Source organism: Pan troglodytes, chromosome 6 (assembly GCF_028858775.2).
Source record: "Pan troglodytes isolate AG18354 chromosome 6, NHGRI_mPanTro3-v2.0_pri, whole genome shotgun sequence".
In the NCBI taxonomy this organism is placed as follows: domain Eukaryota; kingdom Metazoa; phylum Chordata; class Mammalia; order Primates; family Hominidae; genus Pan; species Pan troglodytes.
The window spans coordinates 118,802,077-118,822,548 of NC_072404.2; the positions used below are offsets into that span (position 1 = coordinate 118,802,077).

Genomic DNA, 20,472 nt, shown 5'->3' on the forward strand with positions numbered 1-20,472 from the left:
CGTTCTTTTGGCTGGCGTATGCTCATCCTGTAGGCAGTCTTCTTAGGCAGGTACCTATCAAATGAGCCAAGTCTCGTTACCTTCCAGTTACTCAATGGGAAAGCCTGACATTTTACTCCCAAGAAACTTTGGAAGTGCAGGTCACACCCTCTAGGGGACTCTTTCCCTCATTCTGCTGTCCTAGGCAGTTCACATCATCCTTTAGACTTTTTTTTTTTTTTAAATAGACTTTTTAGAGCAGTTTAGGTTCACAGCAAATTGAGCAAAAGATACAGAGGTTTTCCATATATTCCCTGCCCTTATGTATGCACAGCCTCCCCCACTATCAACATCCCCCACTATCAACATCCCCCAACAGAGTGGCACATTTGTTACAAGTGATGAACCTACATTGACCTATCATTATCACCCAAAGTCCATAGTTTACATTAGGTTTACTCTTGGTGTGGTACAGTCTATGCAAATGTACAATGACAGGTAGCCATCATGATAGTATGATATAAAGTAGTTTCACTGCTCAGAAATTCTCTGTGCTCTATTCATACTTCCCTCCCCCCATCCCCTGGAAACTAATGATATTTTTACTGTCTTTGAAGTTTTGCCCCCCCCCCCCCTTTTTTTTTTTTTTTTTTTAAAGACAGGGTCTTGCTCTGTCACCCAGGCTGGAGTACAGGGGCATGTTCATGGCTCAATGCAGCAACAACCTCCCAGGCTCAAGCAATCCTCCCACCTCAGCCTCCCTAGTAGTTGGGACTACAGGTGTGTACCATCACACCTGGCTAATTTTTGTAGAGACAGTTTCCCCATGTTTCCCAGGCTGGTCTTGAACTCCTAGGCTCAGGCAATCTGCCCACCTCAGCCTCCCAAAGTGCTGGGATTACAGGCATGAGTCACTGTGCCTGGCCAGTTTGGCCTTTTTTAGAATGTCACTCAGTTGGGATCATACAGTATTAAGCTACACCAGGCTGACTTCTTTCACTAAGTAATAAGCATTTAAGGTTCCTTCATGTCTTTTCATGGCTTGATAGCTCATTCCTTTTTAATATTGAATATTTCATTGTTTGGATGTACCACAGTTTATCCATTCATCTACTGAAGGCCATTTTGATTGCTTCCAAGGTTTGGCAATTATGAATAAAGCTGCTATAAACATCCATGTGCAGGTTCACTTGAAAGTTTTTTAAAAACTAGTTTTTAGAGCAGCTGGACTTTTTCATGCAAGAATTAGGCAGCAGTCTTCACAAACTCCAGGGGGTGCTGTTCAGCACTCTGAGTAGCTTTCTTGTAGTCCTTTCTTACTTGACTACAGGTGGAGGGGAAATGGATAGGGTTTTAACCTCTCCCTGGAAAATTCTCATTCCAAATCAGTCTCCGCCTTCCCTCATATATTCTGTTAAAGTGACACACTCAAGAGAGCCTGGGTCATTCATTCATAGCTTGGGATAGATTGACTGGCATCCCTCTTCAGAATGTGTAGGCAATAAGCCCTCTTTATTCTTCAGCTTTGGGGGCTCAGCCAAATTTCTGGGACAATTAGAAAACTCATTTAATGCACCGTTATACTGTGGAGAAAACAGCTTTAGCAAAAGAAGAGTTGGGAAAGCATCCTAACTTCATGTATAATAACATGGTCACACGAATGTTGTTAAAAAAATTTATTTCTAGCAAAGAAATGTATGCATACGATTTAAAAAGCCAAGCAGCAAAGGCTCTCTGGAAAAGCCAGCTCTTTTCTGCTCACCCCTCTTCCTCCAGGTTTTGCTCCTCGGAGCCAATCACTTCCAACTCGTTTAGCTGTTTTTCTCTATTTACCTCCATTTTCCTAAATCAGCGTTCTCAAAGGAGAGCGCTCCCCCGCCCCCACTTGTGGCAGGAGACATTTGGGGATGTCTGGAGACATTTTTGATTATCATGATGGGGGTAGGGGGTGGGAGTATTACTGGCATCTAGTGGGTGAAGGCCAGGGGTGCTGCTAAATGCCCTTCACTGCACAAGACAGGCCCCCAACAAAAAACAGGGTAAATGGCATCAGGTTGAGAAAACTTGTTCTAAATATGTTTGTATCATGATTTCTCAATTTATCAATTTTAGATGCAAACTTAATTTTCCATTGTGTTTACCTTTCAGCTTTTCATTATGTGACTTTTTTTCTTTCTAGTCTGAGATCCTCTATTTATCCCTGGTATTCTATATTTTACTATGGTGTGCCTTGTTTTATTTTTCATTTATTCTGCTGGGTATTTAATGATTCCTCTCAGTCTGAAAACACATGTATTTCAATCCTGGGGATTACTCTTTGATCATTTCTTCCTTCTGTTTACTCTCTTCTTTCTTTCTGGAAGTCCTATTAGATGTATGATGGGACAACAGGCTTGATCCTCTGGTGTTCTTATGTTTTCTCTCTTACTGTCTTTTTCTTCTACTTCCAGGAGATTTCCTCTACTTTATCTTCCAACCCTGACTAAATATTTATTCCAGCTATCATATTTTTAATTTCTATGAGCTCTTTCTTGTTCTCTGAATGCTCTTTTCAAAATAGCATCCTGTTTTTGTTTCATAGATTCAATGTGTTTTTGTATCTCTTTTAGGATACTATAGTTTTAAAGTTTTTTATTTTGCCCTGTTATTTCTGTTCCTTATGAATTCTTTTTTGTGTGATTTGGTCTCTTTCTTGAAGCTTCATGTGTATTGGCTCTTTGTTTACTGATGGGCCTTATTGTGGGACAACTAGGTGGCCAGCCAGCATCTTCACTGGGGAACCCCCACTTGTCACTATAGGTCTTTTATAGGTCACCATCTGCTTTGGGCTATAAGTTTTTTTGCAGGCACTTTGAAGTAAACAAAGTAGAGAAGGGAACAGCCTTTGTTGGCTCACAGTTCAGTGTGCAGACTTTTAGTTAACCTTCTTGACATCTGTTGGTATTTTTATCCTACCATCCACTGCATCGTGTAAATGTGGGGGCCTGAGTGTATTGATGCTACTGATTGCAAAGACTTTGAACCAGTTCCCTTGCTTTTAGCCTTTTGCCTGACTTCCAGCTTTCACAATACTAGGAGCCTCCAATTTCCCAGTGTTTTGTAGTGTACGTACCTACATTTCAGCTTCCTCTACTCTAATAATTCAGCTGCCCCTTGTCCATCTGCTTGCCATATATATTTTTTTCCTGTTCCACTGTGTCTCCTCTCTCATTTTCTTCCTCCTTGCTAGTTTATACCATTTCCCCCTCTTTTATTGTCATTTTCGAGGGATTTTTAAGACAATTAGAGATAAGAGCATACTTTCACTCTGACATGCTTAACACAAAATCTTTTTGGTAATTTAAATTATTTACCAATCACAACAAATGTATTTACTTTCTCTTAGATCTCTATCTTTGCTATATTTTGTTTTTCATATTTATCTATCTTCATTAATAATGCGCAGAAAAATACCTTTCCAATGCAAATTTGATGGTGGGATGATCTGTGCCTCTCAGCAGTGTTCCACCTACTGAATTATTCCCTGATTTGAAATAATTTCTTCCTAGGCTGGGCACAGTGGCTCACCCCTGTAATTCCAGCACTTTGGGAGGCCGAGGCGGGTGGATCACGAGGTCAAGAGATTGAACCATCCTGGCCAACATGGTGAAACCCCGTCTCTACTGAAAATACAAAAATTAGCCGGGTGTTGTGGCACGCACCTGTAGTCCCAGCTACTCAGGAGGCTGAGGCAGGAGAATTGCTTGAATCCGGGAGGCGGAGGTTGCAGTGAGCCGAGATCATGCCACTGCACTCCAGCTTGCCAATAGAGCGAGACTCTGTCTCAAAAAAAAAAAAAAAAAAAGAAAAGAAAAAAAAATAATTTCTTGTTTCTGCAATAATATACACTCCTAGTTTTCCTTTCCAGATACTTTTCTATCTCTTCTGCTGGTTTCTCCTTCTGTATTTGGCCTTTAATGTCGGACACAGCTTGATCTTAGCTCCCTTTTTTCATTCCACATTCTCTCCCTAGGCGCCGTGGTCTATTGCCATGGTTTAAATGCTTTCTATAGGTCTGATTCCACAGTTGGTATCTCTAGCCCCTCCCTCTCTTTTGGGCTCACCATATATTAAATACAAACATGAAATATCTACTTGTCTATCTCACAAGCATCTCAAATTTAACATAATCAAACTTACTCTTCAATCCTATTCCTGTCGTCTTTTTTATTATTTTTATTTTTTGAGATGGAGTTTTGCTCTTGTCACCCAGGCTGGAGTGCAATGGCATGATCTCAGCTCACTGCAACCGCTGTCTCCCAGGTTCAAGCCATTCTCCTGCCTCAGCCTCCCGAGTAGCTGGGACTACAGGCCTGTGCCACTATGCCTGGCTTATTTTGTATTTTTAGTAGATATGGGTTTCACCATGTTGGTCAGTCTTGAACCCCTGACCTCAGGTTATCCACCCGCCTTGGCCTTCCAGTGTTGGGATTACAGGTGTGAGCCACCACACCCAGCCCTGTCATCTTTATTATGTCTGCAGTTGGCACCTCCATCCCTCAGGTGGTTGAAACAGCAACCTGGAAGTCATTCTTGACCATCCCTCCTCTTCACCATCCCCACACATCCAACCCATCAGCCCAGCTGCCTTAAAGTTGTTGTTGACACACCCTCCTCCTTCTTTCTAAATTAATCCAACAGCCAGTTCTGCTGATCTCACCTACAAAATATATCATATGTCTTTCCAAAGTCTTTCCATTCTTACAGCCACCATTCTAGTTCAAGATGGAAGAAAGTCAGCTGGTTGAAAATAAGTTTGCAGAATGACTGTGAGAATTCAACTAGGCAGAATCCTGAGGAGTTCTTTGAGTGTGAGCTTGCGTGGTTGTCAGCAGTCATTCCTGCAGCTCCGTCAGTCCAGCTTGACTGAATGTCAGTTTGACTTCTGCTTCCTGTTTCGGATACTGGGCCCTTATCCGCTCCTCACCCTGCCCTTGCCCCTGCCTTTGAATCTGTCCCTTTCTCTGTTCTTGGGGTGATGGCACCAAAATGATTGTGGGAATCCGTTCCAAATCTGCTTTAAGATTTTGTATAATAGATTTAATAAATATGGTAAATCAGTCACTTGGAAAATAAAAAACTCAGCAAATTGATCATTAGGGGAAGTGATTTTTTTTTTGACAAGGTATTTTTTTGGAAACTGGCTAGAAGGGAATTGATTTTTGGCCAGCTGACCTACAGCTGTTCAAGCCATTATCACCTTTGCCTACCATGAGCTGCTGTCACCTCTACCTGGTCTCCTCACACCCATTCTGGTGCCCCTCCCACTACCCAAATCCATTCCCCCCACAGCAGTCTTCAGTGACCTCTTCCAAAGTGATATGGTTTGGCTGTGTCCCTACCCAAATCTCATCTTGAATTGTAGCTCCCATAATTCCCATGTGTTGTGAGAGGGACCTGATAGGAGGTAATTGAATCATGGGGGCAGGTCTTTCCCATGCTGTCCTCATGATAGTGAATACGTCTCACGAGATCTGATGATTTTACGAAGGGCAGTTCCCCACACAAGCTCTCTCTTGCCTGCCACCATGTAAGATGTGACTTTGCTTGTTTGCCTTCTGCCATGATTGTGAGGCCTCCCCAGCCACATGGAACTGTGAGTCTATTAAACCTCTTTTTCTTTATAAATTACCAAGTCTCAGGTATGTCTTTGTTAGCAGTGCAAGAAGACTTATGCACAAAGAAAACCTAAATAAAAAGTAATGCTGATAGCTTTTCACTGCACTCTGAATGAAACCCAAAAATGGCCTAAGAAGACTCTGCAGGCCTACCTCTGCCCACCTCACCTGCCACTGCCCCCTGCTCCCTCACACTGCTAGAACACTGCTTTTCCATTCATTCTTTGTACCATACCCAATTCTTTTCCTGCTCAGTGCCTTCACACATGCTATTCCTTCTGCCTGAAATGCATTTTCTCTCATTCTTGACCTGAGTCAGGTCTCAGCTCAAACCTCATTTCCTGGATCCACTATTTTTTTTTTCCAATAGGGTCTTGCTCTGTTGCCCAGGCTGGAGTCCAGTGGCACGATCTCAGCTCACCGCAACCTCCACCTCCCAGGTTCAAGTGATTATCCTGCCTCAGCCTCCTGAGTAGCTGAGACTACAGGCACATGCCACCATGCCTGGCTAATTTTTATATTTTTTGTAGAGATGGGGTTTCACCATGTTGGCCAGGCTGATCTTGAACTCCTGACCTCAGGTGATCCACCCACCTCAGCCTTCCAAAGTGCTGGGATTACAGGCCTAAGTCACCACAGGCGGCCCTAGATCCACTATTTTTATTTCACAATACCTTATATTTTCCTTCATTTTGCTTACCATTATAATTAAAATTTTTATATGTGCTTTTTTCTGCTTAGCAATCTCATGCCTTGATTGGATGGTTAGTGAGCTCCATGAAGACAGTGAGCCAGATAGGTGCCTAATAGACATGTACTGTTTAGAATACATGAATAAATTAATGAAAAAGTTAATGAATATTAAGTTCTTATATCACATATAAAACCACAGAGTTGCTGCAATATACTACAGGAATTTAGCATATCATGGTCCCTTGTAATTAGAATATAGACTCAGAAGCCACAAACCTTAACAACAACCATAACAACAAAATGTTTCTTGAGTGACTGACTTAGCAAGTGGTAAGATAATGCCCAAGCAGTGTACTGATCTGCAAAATAGTAACACCATTTTCTACTATTAATATCCCTGGAGCTTTTTTTTTTTTTTTTTTTTTTTTTGAGACAGGGACTCACTCTGTTTCCCAGGCTGGAGTGAAGTAGTATGATCATAGCTCATTACAGCCTTGAACTTCAGGGCTCAAATGATCCTCCTATGTCAGCCTCTCGAGTAGCTGAGACTACAGGCATGCCCAGCTATGTTTTTTGTTTTTGTTTGTTTTTTCTTTGGTAGAGACAGTGTCTCACTTTGTTGCCCAGGCTGGTCTCCAACTCCCAGTCTCAAGTGATCCTCCCACCTTGGCCTTCCAAAGTGCTGAGATTACAGGTTTAAGGATTACATGTTTCTGAAGAATACCTTTAGATAGGTAAAGGTTACTAGAAAGATATGATAAAAATTATGAATTTGCAATCATGATGAAATAAACAGAAGGTCAAGCAATTGTTTGAGGACAGCAAGGGGGGAAAGAAAGAAAGATCTACTGACCTTGAGGAAGCTGAAGCACCCCTGTGCTTATGCCTGAGACCAAGTCACCCAACACATATTCCTTGAATTTGTATGCTGGCAGCCATTTAGTTATGGGTAGGAACATATAAATGATATTTCTTATTTTTTTAGGAGTACATCTGAAAGGGCAAAGACAGACAGAGATAAAGTTATAAATGAGAAACATCTCTGTAGAATTCAAACCAAAGCATCTTCCCTTCCTTATTCCCAGGAGCAATCTGGAAAAATTTCCAATTGGTGATTCAAGATGTTGCCAAACAGTGTAGGAGTCAGGGATGGGGAAAAAAAGAGAGTGGCTGGAATATTCCTGGGAGACAAAAGGTATTTTGAAGGTGGGTGGAGAATTAGAAAGCGTGTTGGTTATGTTAACATTTACACAGAAAAAAGGCATAGTAAGAATTCAATAAATATGGTGAAATTCATGATGAAGCCTGTGTGCAAATATCTAACACTGACTGAACCTCGTGAACAGCTTTGCAAACCATGATGGTTCAGCATTCATTTTTCTCTCCAGTTCACCAAACAGATTTTCTTTACACATTTGACCTTGCGCCTCTCATAACTGAATGATACAATAACAGAAACAGGTTAAAAGGCAACGTACGTGAATGCCTGTTTCAGCTTATCCGCAATGGAATCAGGAACTTTGTCCTTTGTGTGCAGTCTTTCCTGGAGGACCGGATGACTAAAGATAGGCCTTTCCACATAGTACCTCTGGGTTGCTGCAAGGATTTCATTTTCTTCAGCATGATCCATAGTACTCTGAAATTATTCCTTAACAGCCGGAGACAAGCATTTCCTGAGTGTCACTAGGGGAAAAAAGAAAAACTCCATTTTACTTGCCAAAATCCTACTGATGAATTTTCCTAAGCATCTCTTCTTTGTGGTGTTCCAAGTTCTTCTGAGGCTTTCTTTGGATTCCCCAGAGGACCTAATGTATTGATCTGTATATAGGAGGCAGTAATTAATGAAATCAAAATCAGTTAAAAAAATGTGACTTATTCCCTCCCAGAGTAATAAATGGTTAATGTGTGTACTTTTAACAAAAGCTCATATTAAGTGCAATGGCTAAATACTAGTCAGTTCCCTCTAGGTCCACATAAGAGGAATTGCAAATCAGGTCAATTTTGACCAGCTATATGTCAAGGAAACAGAAAAAAAGAGTACGATCAGTCCTTAAATTGACTCAATGTTTCTTAAAGCTATATTAGCCTCATTTCCAATTCTATATTTATGGTTGATTACTCTTTAAATTATTCTATGGTTCAGAGTTTAGGCTTACATGTCTGTTTGAGGGAAGTTGCTGGTGACCTTTGTGAAAGGCAGTAAGTTAAGAACATCAGCACACTATTCTAATATTGTTTTGAAGTTGATTACATTGTCACGTTTTTGATTATTCGAATGACTGATAGTTTTTTTCATTGCTACACAGTGATACTACTTATATGAGTAAAAGAATGATTAAAGAATAAAAATACAACATATTTGTGCATATGGAGTTGTGTACAAGAATGTTTTCTGCAGCCTTATAACAGTGAAAAGTACTTGTATGCAGTAAAAAATACATTTTGGTATATTCATAAATTTAATTCTATGTAGTAATTAAAAGAAATGCACTAAATCTATGTGTCATCATCAATAAATCCGAGAGGCAATTCTCAACAAAATGTGAGGCACAGTTGAATACTGAGAGGATTCAATTATTTAAAGTTTAAAAACATAAAACAATAGTATATGTTATTACATATATTTGTAGTAAAAGTTTAAAACCACTCATGACAACAATACTGAGATCAGGATGGTGTTACCTCTAGAGAGAGGGAAATGAGACTAAGAAGGGATAGTAGAGGGCTTCTACTAACTGTATCTGCAATGTTTTAATTTGTAAAAAAAAGAACTGGCACAAAGACAGCAAAATGTGAAGATTTGATTATGCTGCTTAGTAAGTAAACTGGTGCTTGTTACATGATTGTACTTGTCTGTACATTTGAACTATATACCTCATAATAAAATATTAAATGCACAACAACTAAAGCCAGTAATCCCAACTGAAGGAAGTTAATGGCAGAGCAGGCAGAGGTTAACATGAATGCATGGTTAAGTGCTTGTGTGGTGACTGTGGAATTGTGAGGGCTACTAATGTTGGTCAATACAACTCCTTCACAGTGAAAACTCAGGTTTTCATCAAAATGAAATCACATTCAAATTGAAATCAAGGCCAGGCATGGTGGCTCACACCTGTAATCCCAGCACTTTGGGAGGCTAAGGTGGGTGGATCACCTGAGGTCAGGAGTTCGAAACCAACCTGGCCAACATGGAGAAAACCTGCCTCTACTAAAAAAAAAAAAAATTAGCTGGGAGTGGTGGTGCACACCTGTAATCCCAGATACTTGGGAGGCTGAGACAGGAAAATCACTTGAACCTAGGAGGCAGAGGTTGCAGTGAGCTGAGATCGCGCCATTGTACTCCAGCCTGGGCGACAAGAGTGAAACTCTGTCTCAAATGAAACAAAACAAATTGAAATCAAGGTTGTGTATGATCTACCACAAAATAGTGTGCAAAATAAATACCTATGTCCAAAGAGGTTGAAAATTCAAGAGCCTGTAATAAAAAGAAATTCTGGCAGCAAATGCAACCAAGTACCACCAAGGATGATATTAAAATGTTATGGTTTGACTGTTTTTGTCTCTTTCAAAATTCAAGTTGAAACTTAACCCCCAATACAAGAATATTACGAGGTGTGGTCCTTAGGAAGTGATTGATCATGTGGGCTCTGGAGCACTCACAAATGGGATTAAGTTATAAAAAGACTTAACAGAGGGAGTTCACCCCCTTTCATCCCTTCTGTCCCTTCCGCCATGTGAGGATACAGTGTTCCTCCTCTCTAGAGGATGATACAATAAGACACCATCTTGGAAGCAGAGACACCTGGCCCTTACCAGCTGGTGCGTTGTTCTTGGACCTCCCAGCCTCCAGAACTGTGAGAAATAAATTTCTATTGTTTATAAATTTCTGTCTGTGGTATTTTGTTATAGCAGCTCATATGAACTAAGAAATGGTAAATCTGGAGAAAGAATTTTGCAGCAGAACCTGAGAAATAAAGATGATATGTTTTTTGTTTCAGACTAGTAAGGTGGGTTGGCCACCTCTCATCTAGCTCTTTAGGGCCACTCTAGGAACTCATCAAAATACAAGAATGACTGGGCTGATGTATGAGTGGAGTTTGACACATCACAAACCCTACCACTGGCTTCCACCTACCCTAACTCCTCCAGATCATTACATGACAGCATTATAAAACCATTTGTAATCCAGGCAACATACCATGCTGCTTTAAGCCTCTGTGCCCATCCAGAGTTTCAATTCATTCTAATAAGAGATGTTGTTTCTTTCCCTTCACTCCTTCCATTTTCCCCACAGCCTAATCATTCTATCTTCCAAACCCTTGTTCTGTCTTCTGCTTCTCTGTGAGGTCTCCCCTCACTTATAATCCTTTATGAAATGGGCCTATGCATGTTACTTGGTGTACACTTCCATTCTTCTATTCTAATAGAATCATTGATCTCCTCTTCTAGACTGTAAATTCCTTGAGACAATATCATACTCTGAATTCCCAGGACCTAGCTCAGTACTTGTATCTTAGCAGGTGCTCAGTAACTGGGAGGTGAATGAAATCTTCGAATGGGTATGTTATGATTATTGATAATGCATGCCATGCTTCCTCTCTGTCTTTCATCTTATAGATTATGTCTGCTTTGAACTTTTATTATTTTTTGTAGACATCATCTTCTTAGTCTTTTGTCCTAGTTCAGAAAGGTAATTTCTTCCTACATATGGCCCCTTGAAGAGAAAAGGAACAGGTAGACCTGAGGAAGGTCTAATAAGAATCAGACTCTAGTTTTTCTCCTGTTGCAGAAACTCAGTTTTACCATTGATTTTCCTGTTACCCCACAGGAGTTTGCTCAGCTGTCAATCAGGTGAATTATGATGATCAAGTCTAGGGATGTTTTATCACCTACAAGGCAGTGGTAACAAAATGTGGCCAATCACCACAACGGTCTGGGGAGGGCTTGAATTACTGGATTCAGGGCCTTAACCTGAACCTACCCAGTTAGGATTTCCATTGGGTGAGGCCTAAACAATGGGTATTCACTACTTGTGGATGTAAGCGTGTGTCTCTTACCCATGTATGTGGCAACCTTCTCTGGAGATTTCAGGGCAACAGAATGGTTTACACTGAAGCATAGCAGAGAAAACACTTAAAACACTAGGTATCTTTATCTTTAGTCTTAAGAGTCCTTTGGCTATCCCCAACATCAGGAATTCCTCGTGACACCCGTGAATCTGAGAGTATAAAGACAAGAGGGTGATCACTTACCACTCCCTTATTTCTCCTTATCCCAGAACCTCAAAATTCCTTCTATTTCATTAAGCAGAGCAATTATATTTATGTATTAAAAGTTCCTCAGGACATGCAGTTGATCAGCTAGATAGGTACTTGACATATTGAAAACACTGGCTTTCAACTCTGGCTAAACCTAGAACTTCCTTAGGTACTTTTATAAAACACTAATGCTTAGGCTCCACACCTGACCAACTAGAGCACAGCCTCCAGGAGGCAGGCTTGGGCATTTCTTTATAGCATCCTAAGATGATTTTAATGAGCAGTTCAAGTTGAGAACCACTGGCTTAGAATCTGAGAGAGAGAGAAATACATAAGAAAAATCACAAAGAAATATTTGAAAATGAAAACCAATTATAGATGTTGAAGAAATTAATACTGAATCAGTGACAAGATTAAAGCCTCATAAGATCATTTTTTAAAGTAAACTTTATATTATACATCATATATAGTATAATACAAAATAATAAATGTAATTGCCATAAGATGCTTACTGAAAAGTACATGAAATCAGTTTTGAAGAGAATTAAAATATAAGGTCATAATTTAGTAGTAAAAATAGCTTTTTCAAATTTGCCATTTTCATTTAGGGCATTGGTTCTCAGCCATGGCTGCACATTGGAGTCACCTGGGCAGCTTTAAATACTGATGCCTGAGTCTATTTCCAGGGATTCTGATTTAATTGGTCTGCAAAGCAGACAGGGATTGAGAGCTTAAGAAGCTCTCAGGTGATTCTATTGTACAGCTAAGGCTCAAAACCACTGACAAAGGAGATGGCAAAACAAACACCCTCACCCACCCATCCATGTACCCAGCACCCAAACAAAAAGAGAAAAACTAAATAGGGTGTAAATAAATTCTGTGCAATGCATTATAGCACTATCTTTACTTATGTGTGTCTGCAAAATATTTAATACAAATTACGAAAGAGTACTATTTAGCTTAGGTTTCTCAAGCAAAGTCTTGTTTCTATGCTTATATTCTCACAACAAAAGAGAGTTGTGCGGAGGTGGGCAGTGCAACATCCACTATACTTCAGGCAAATGCAGTCTTAACTGTCACAACCATTTCATTGTGGGTTTCAATTAGGAGCAAATCTCAAACAAATTTAGATCTCAAAACATAAGATGGATTTTCTAAAGCATTAAGATATGCACTATCTGTAGGGTTGCCAGAGAAAATGTAGAAGGCTCAGTTAAATTTGCATATTAGATAATCAAGAAATAATCTTTTAGTATGTCTCAAATATTGCATGGGATATAATTATATTAAAAAGTATTCTTTGTCTCAACTTTAACTGGGTATCTTGTATTTTTCTTTGCTAAATCTGGCAACCTTAACTCTCTGTAGGTTAGGAAGAGACACAGAGAGGAGACGATTCTCAAATATTTTTGAGATACTGGCACCCTGGCTATAATCTATGTCCTTTTAGAGATAGCTGGTTGGTAGTTCAAGGACATTTCAACTGGGAAAGGAAAGGAGAAGATGTTGTAATGAAAGGCTGTCCTTTCGGGGGACTTTTTATTTGCATCAACAATGATTAAATAATTAAAGCCTCGAAGGCTATCAATAACCATCTTATCAGAGGCAGAGAGGCAAAGTAACCAAGGAACCAACACTAGGAGATCAAATAACCAGACTCTTATATGACAGATAATGAGCTTCCAGTGTGCTGATTGAAATTATAGATCACCAAATTGTAAAAGTACACAAATCCTTACATGAGAAAAGTCACTAAGATCACCTAAAGGGACACGTCTTCTGGCAGGTCCTCAAACACAAAATACTAATGACAGCAAAGCAAATTGACCTAGAGCCTCAAGGTCCATTTCGCCACCGGCAGGAAGGGAGGAATTTGAAGGTAACTTAGAACATTTTTCATCATAGATTTTTTTTTTTTTTTTTGAGACACAGTCTCACTCTGTTGCCTAGGCTGGAGTGCAGTGGCGTGATCTTGGCTCACTGCAACCTCTGCCTCCTGGGTTCAAGCGATTTTCCTGCCTCAGCCTCCCGAGTAGCTGGGATTACAGGTGTGCGCCACCACGCCCAACTACTTTTTGTATTTTTTTGGTAGAGATTGAGGTTTCCCCTTGTTGGCCAGGCTGTTCTCAAACTCTTGACCCTCAGGTGATTTGCCCACCTTGGCCTCCCAAAGTGCTGGAATTATGGGTGTGAACCACTGTGCCTGGCCTCATCATAGATTTTAAAATCTAAATTTATCATAACTCCCTCACTTTGTAGATGAGAAAATGGATCCATCTACACTCACTTGGGGGTAAGAGGCTTATCCAAAAATATTTGCAAAACACAAACCCTGCCTCCTATTCAAAGTAGTCTTTAAACGGCATCTCTGATACTTATAAAATATTGCCATGATAAATATTTATAAATAAGAAATAACAAAATGGTAACAACATTTTAAACTTCAGACTAAGAGCCAAAGTCAGCTGCATGCCAATAATGAAGATTCACTGTGGTTTTGTGGTAGATGCTCTGAATTGGAGGTCATGATCAGGGTAGAGCCCTGGTTCTATACCTTAAGTGTCTCAGTTGTTCTACATTGTTATGGCAGGGTCAACTACACCAGGGTTTTCAATGCCTTGCTGGCATGTCACAATCACCTGAGGAGATTAAAACCACAATTTCCAGGCCTTCTAGAGATTCCTTTTTTTTTTTTTTTTCTTTTGAGATGGAGTCTCACTCTGTCGCCCAGGCTGGAGTGCAGCGGTGCGATCTTGGCTCACTGCAACCTATGCCTCCTGGGTTCAAGCGATTCTCCTGCCTCAGCTTCCCAAGTAGCTGGGATTACAGGCATCCACCACCATGGCCAGGTAATTTCTGTATTTTTAGTAGAGATGGGGTTTCACCATATTGGCCAGGCTGGTCTCCAACTCTTGACCTCAGGTGATCTGCCCACCTTAGCCTCCCAAAGTGCTGGGATTACAGGCATGAGCCACTATGCCTGGCCCCCTCTAGAGATTCTAATTTAATAATTCTAGAATCTGTATTTTTTTAAAGCTCATGGAGTGAGACTGATGCACAACCTATTGGGAAAATAGATTGTGAGCCTCATGAAAGGAGAAACGCAATACTAATTTCTGTACAGTGATTGGTACTTAGGGCTAAAAAATGCTTGCTGAATGAACATATAAAAATAATTTGCCTGAGTCTTAGTTTCCTCATCTTTATTAACTTTTAAACCACTTTATTGAGATATGACTGACATACAAAAAGCTGTATATACTTAGTGTATACAAGTTGATAAGTTTGGAGGAATCTATGCCATAAATATATCCATCACCTCCAAAAGTTTGCTTTTGCTCTTAATTTATTATTATTTTGTGATAAGAACACAAGATCTACCCTGCCAGTACTTTTTTTTTTTTTTTTTTTTGAAACAGAGACTTGCTCTTGTTGCCCAGGCTGTACTGCAGTGGCACCATCTTGGCTTACTGCAACCTCCACCTCCCAGGTTCAAGCGATTCTTCTGCCTCAGTCTCCTCAGTAGCTGGGACTACAGGTGTGTGCCACTACGCCTGGCTAATTTTTGTATAATATTTTTACTAGAGATGGGGTTTCACCATGTTGGCAAGGCTGGTCTTGAACTCTTGACCTCAAGTGATCCATCTGCCTTTGTCTCCCAAAGTACTGGGATTACAGGTGTAAACCCCTGTGCCCGGCCTGTTAGTGCATTTTTAAGTGGACAGCAGTGGGTGGTTAACTACAGGTACTATGCTGTACCGTAGATCTCTAGGATTTCTTCATCTTGCATAATTTTAACTTGGTTTTCTTTGATTAATTTCTCCCCATTTTTCTCTCCTCCCAGTCCCTGGAAATAACTATACTATTCTCTGCTTCTATGTTTCCTTATCTTTAAATGTTTCCAGTGACAACATTCTGGGAACAGTATCTGGCAAGTTTCAAAATGCCAATTAAATCTCTTGGTGCTTAAACTAGCTAGAATGGATTCAGTTGTCTGAAACTAAGAGCCATCATCAGTAAAGTAATGCTTTTCTTTAAGTTTTGAAATCGTATTTTTCTCTGTGAACCAGAGTTATCAGAAAAGAGTGAGTAAGGGCATTCATCCATCTACTCAAAATAATTTACACATTTATAACTTTAATAATGCATATATTAACCTTTTAATCTCAAATATGCAAGCACACACCCAAGCTTACTATATCTTTCACATGACTTCTCTATGGGCCTCAATATAAACAACAAAAATAAATTTTACTATGAATTTTTTCAACATTGCCCTGAGCAACAGGATGTGAACTTTTCTATAATGTACACAGCAAATAGCAAAAGTCTCATGAATTAGAACCCAGAAAAAAACATATTTTCACTTATGGCTTTATCAGCCTTTCCTAAAAGGAATTTGAAAAAGCTGTTTTCTATTCTTATTACTTTTTGGACTGTTAGCAAAAACCAGAATATATTATCTATCTGTTTTCCCTTATTAACTATCATTGATTAATTATAGTGGCTCAATATGTAGAAAGAGCAAAAGGCCCTAAGACCTATGCAAGCTGGTTTTGAATGTAGACTGTAAGCTTGATGAGGGCAGGACTGTTATTTCTGAGCATCAAGTGCACAGCCTGGCATGCAGCTGGCTACCAGACATTTGTTGGCTGAATGATCTTGAGTGAGTGGCAGGGGCCAAGGCTGCCATAGCATGTAGTCTTGTGCTGTGCCCATCCTTTCCCTCTTCTTTTATATTAGGTTGGTGCAAAAGTGATTGTGGTTTTTGCCATTACTTTCAGAGGCAAAAACAATACTTATCCACTCCCCTTAAATTCCTCTGCCAAAGGACTCTTACACGTTAATATCCGTAGAGGCAATACCACATGCAGAGCCTAGGGTTCAGGACTGTGTTTGAAGGCTGGATATGGCACTTTTTTTTTTTTTTTTGAAATAGAGTTTCATTCTTGTAACCCACCCTAAAGTGCAATGGTGTGATCTCGGCTCACTGCCACCTCTGCCTCCTGGGTTCAAGCAATTCTCCTGCCTCAGCCTCCCAAGTAGCTGGAACTACAGGCACACGCCACCATACCTGGCTAATTTTTTTTATTTTTAGTAGAGATGGAGTTTTACCATGCTGGCCAGGCTAGTCTCAAACTCCTGACCTCAGGTGAGCTGCCCACCTCGGCCTCCCAAAGTGCTGGGATTACAGGCGTGAGCCAACGCGCCCAGCCAGAACTGGCACTTTAGAGCTTCATGTTTTTTTGCAAGATATACAAGCTTTCTGTACCCTAATTTCCTTATCTGTTAATGGCAGCTGGGAGTACAGGTTATGGAATGACATAGACCTCAATTCAAGTCCTGGTTCTGCCACTATGGTGGGACATCTGGCGAGTTACTTGATCTAAGTAGGGTGACCAAGGTCCTGGCTTCTGCCTGCTGTTCCAGAGGTTGGCTTTGGAGAGGATACTGGATTTGAAGTGGCTCTCAAATGATGGATAGAAGGCAAAAAGGCAGGCACGTGATTTTGCACAGAGATGTGAAAAGGTAAACACTAATAAGACATGTTCATGGAATACCAAAGGTACTGGTAGAAATCGTGCTTTGGGTGGTTACAGGAAATAAAACTGGAGAGGTCAAGTAGGATCAGATCTTTAAAGTCCATGAAAGGCAGGATGCAGGTTCCAATTTGCAACCATGGGCTCTTGTTATTTGACCATACCCCAGTCCTCCTTTGTCCTATACAGAGCTACTGCTCAAAATCACTCTACCACGGATAAATTATTCCATAACACTAAATAAGTTGAATCCCTTCCAGCACTAATTTGCTGTGACTCCCTAAATTAATAAATAGCAAGATTTATTTTCCAGCCAGAAACGTTTGAAAGATCTTTAACGCTCACAAGATATGCCTTTAGAATTTTCTTTGAGGTAAAAAGCTCAGTAATTCAAAGTGGTGCTTAGGTTTGAATGACAGATACTTTAATAGAAAAAAGTTCTCTAAGCAAAAATGAAAGAATAAGCTACTGGTTGACTAGTCATTTCTTTTTCCAACATAATATACACATGATAAAATTGCAAGTATTATGAAAGAACTAATAATGAAAAGCAATAGTTTTCCATCCCATTCTCCCCAACTCTAGTTCTATTTCCTGAAGCAGCCATTTTCTTTCTTTTTTTTTTCTTTCTTTCTGAGACAGGTGTCACTCTGTCACCCAGGCTGGAGTGCAGTGGTGTGATCATGGCTCACTGCAGCCTCAACCTCCTGCACTCGAGCTGTTCTCTTGCCTCAGCCTCTTGAGTAACTGGGATCACAGGCATGTGCCACCACAGCTGGCTAATTTTTAAAATTTTCTTCATAGAGAAAGGGTCTCATTATGGTGCCCAGGCCGATCTTGAACTCATGGGCTCAAGTGATCCTCCCACCTTGGCTTCCCAAAGTGCTGGGATTACAGGTGTGAGCCACTGTAGCCAGCCACCATTTTCTTAAAATCACTTTTGATATTAATTCTTCTGGTGAGTTTATTATTAACTCTAAATCAGAAATTCTCAGAAAAGGAAACTGGTATTTCAGGTGGGATTTGTATGGGATAGTTCTGTGCATTTAGCATCTCTCTTCTTGACATTAAATGCTAGTAGCATTCTCCATCCACAGGATACACTTCCCAATCTTTTCTGGAATCGAGAACTACTGCTCTAAGTAATAAAATTATATGGCTTTTTTTTTTTTTTTTTACTTATCAAGTTTAGACATTATTCACGAATGCTTACCATGAAAAACTAACTTTTTTGAGACAGGGTCTGGCTCTGTCACCCAGGCTGGAGTGCAGTGGCATGAGCTCGGTTCACTGCAACTTCCACTTCCTGGGTTCAATAGATTGTCGTGTCTCGACCTCTTGAGTAGCTAACACTACAGGTGCATGCCACCACACCCATCTAATTTTTGTATTTTTTGTAGAAATGGGGAATCACCATGTTGCCTAGGCTGGTCTCAAACTCCTGAGCTCAAGTGATCCACCCACTTTGGCCTTCCAAAGTGCTGGGATTACAGGCATGAGCCACTACACCCAGCCGAAATATTAACATTTTAGTCTCCTTACTCACTTCTATTTTTGCTAAATTATATTACTATTTTTAATTTCTTTACCTATAAAACCAATATATACTGATTTATTCTCCCTTTTCTCTTTCCTTCTGGAATTTCTATTCGACATTTGTTGGAGCTTCTCGTGTCATTGTGTGCTTTAACCTCTTACATTTTACAGCTTTTTATCTCATTGGGTTGATTACAGATAGTCTTCTCAGATTTAGCTTCCAGTTTAATAATCTACTTTTGGCTCTAATACATTAAGTAGGACATTAATTTTTAAAAAATATTTAAAGCCTATATTTTTCATTTCTATACTTTTTGAAATCAGCTTGTTCTAATTTCATAGTGTTCCATTTTCCCTTTTGTTTTCAATTCTCTTTATTCTTTCAATAATTTTTAACACACTTGTGATCTTGTTCATCTATTTCCATTGTTTTAAATTCTTGGGGATCTGATTCTTCTGCTTGTTCTGTTTGCTGACACTCCCTTGCAGTGATTTGTAGGTTTTTAAAATTCTGAGTCATATTTAATTATGGAAGGGGAGGAGTGGTTCTGTGGATGTTCCATGTACACTTAAGTCGTGATGTGTTTTTAGACACTTTCATGTCTACTCTTCTAGGGTTCTGGTGGTTTTAGTGGGTCCTGGACCTTTTCACTACTGTTGGTGTTTGTTTAATATGGTTTGAGGCTTCTGAACCACAGAGGAAGTATAATTTTGAACCTAATTTCTGAATGAGGCACAGGCCCAGGGTTTTGATTGTTCAAGGGTGACTTTCTTTTTTTAACTTTCACTCAAGGCCTGCAAGACTTCCTTGTTTCCCTAAGTAGTGGTTAGAGTTTGCCTAATACTCTACTAATGGACTAGACAGGTCTTTAGAGCTCCAGGCTTATCCAGTGTTTCAATTCCATGGTCCTGGTCTCCTGTGGGCCTGAAGCCAAATTTTCTTTCCAGGTTTGAATGATACAACTTCATCATTCAACACTCTAGGGTCTATATTCCACAGAAAAATTCCTATGGCTTGGGCTGCATGTAGGATTTCTTATTATTATTGTTCTTTTTTAAACATTTTTCTCTGCATTCTTCTGACAGTCTTTATTTCAAGGTTATTTGAACATTTGTTATGTTTTATCCTTCATTTTTGTGTGTTTGTCCTGGAGGGAGATCTGAATGAGTCAGCTTCGCCCTCTATGTTGCTAGAAGTCCCATCATCATCAGCATCATCATTTTTTTAGGCTAGTCAAGTGAAGCAGTGGGAATGTAGAAGGAACAAAGAAATCAGTAACTGGTTGTGATAAATTAGTTGTAAATACCACTGCACTTGGACCAGGAAGAATTTCCATTATTTCTATAACTATGTGAATATTGTTCACTGCTACTTCTACCTATAAAAGGAAATGTACTTAATTCTTCTTAAAGTCATTCTTCTTGAGCTCACTATCTGCCCTAATTTGTATTAATTTTTTCTTTCTTTCTTTTTTTTTTTTTTTTTTTGAGACAGATTCTCACTCTGTCACCCAGGCTGGTGTGCAGTGATGCGATCTTGGCTCACTGAAAGCTCCGTCTCCTGGGTTCATGCCATTCTCCTGCCTCAGCCTCCTGAGTAGCTGGGACTACAGGTGCCCGCCACCACACCTGGTTAATTTTTGTATTTTTAGTAGAGACAGGGTTTCACCGTGTCAGCCAGGATGGTCTCGATCTCCTGACCTCGTGATCTGCCCATCTCGGCCTCCCAAAGTGCTGGGATTACAGGCATGAGCCACTGCACCTGGCCTGTATTAATTTTTTCTAAGCCTGGTGAACATCTGTCAACCT

General features: G+C 40.0%; 1 protein-coding gene across 1 annotated transcript in view; it reads right to left on the reverse strand.

The window, feature by feature from the left end:
* SLC26A5 (solute carrier family 26 member 5) overlaps window positions 1–7,996 on the reverse strand; it is a 47,388-nt gene extending 39,392 nt beyond the window's left edge. Inside the window, exons 1-2 of the mRNA XM_016957960.3 lie at window positions 7,808–7,996; window positions 7,183–7,322 (exon numbers count right to left, since the gene is read on the reverse strand). Coding sequence (XP_016813449.1) covers window positions 7,183–7,322; window positions 7,808–7,959 — 292 coding nt within the window. The 5' untranslated portion in view covers window positions 7,960–7,996. The remainder of the gene's footprint in view (window positions 1–7,182; window positions 7,323–7,807) is intronic.
* Window positions 7,997–20,472: the final 12,476 nt, after the last annotated feature.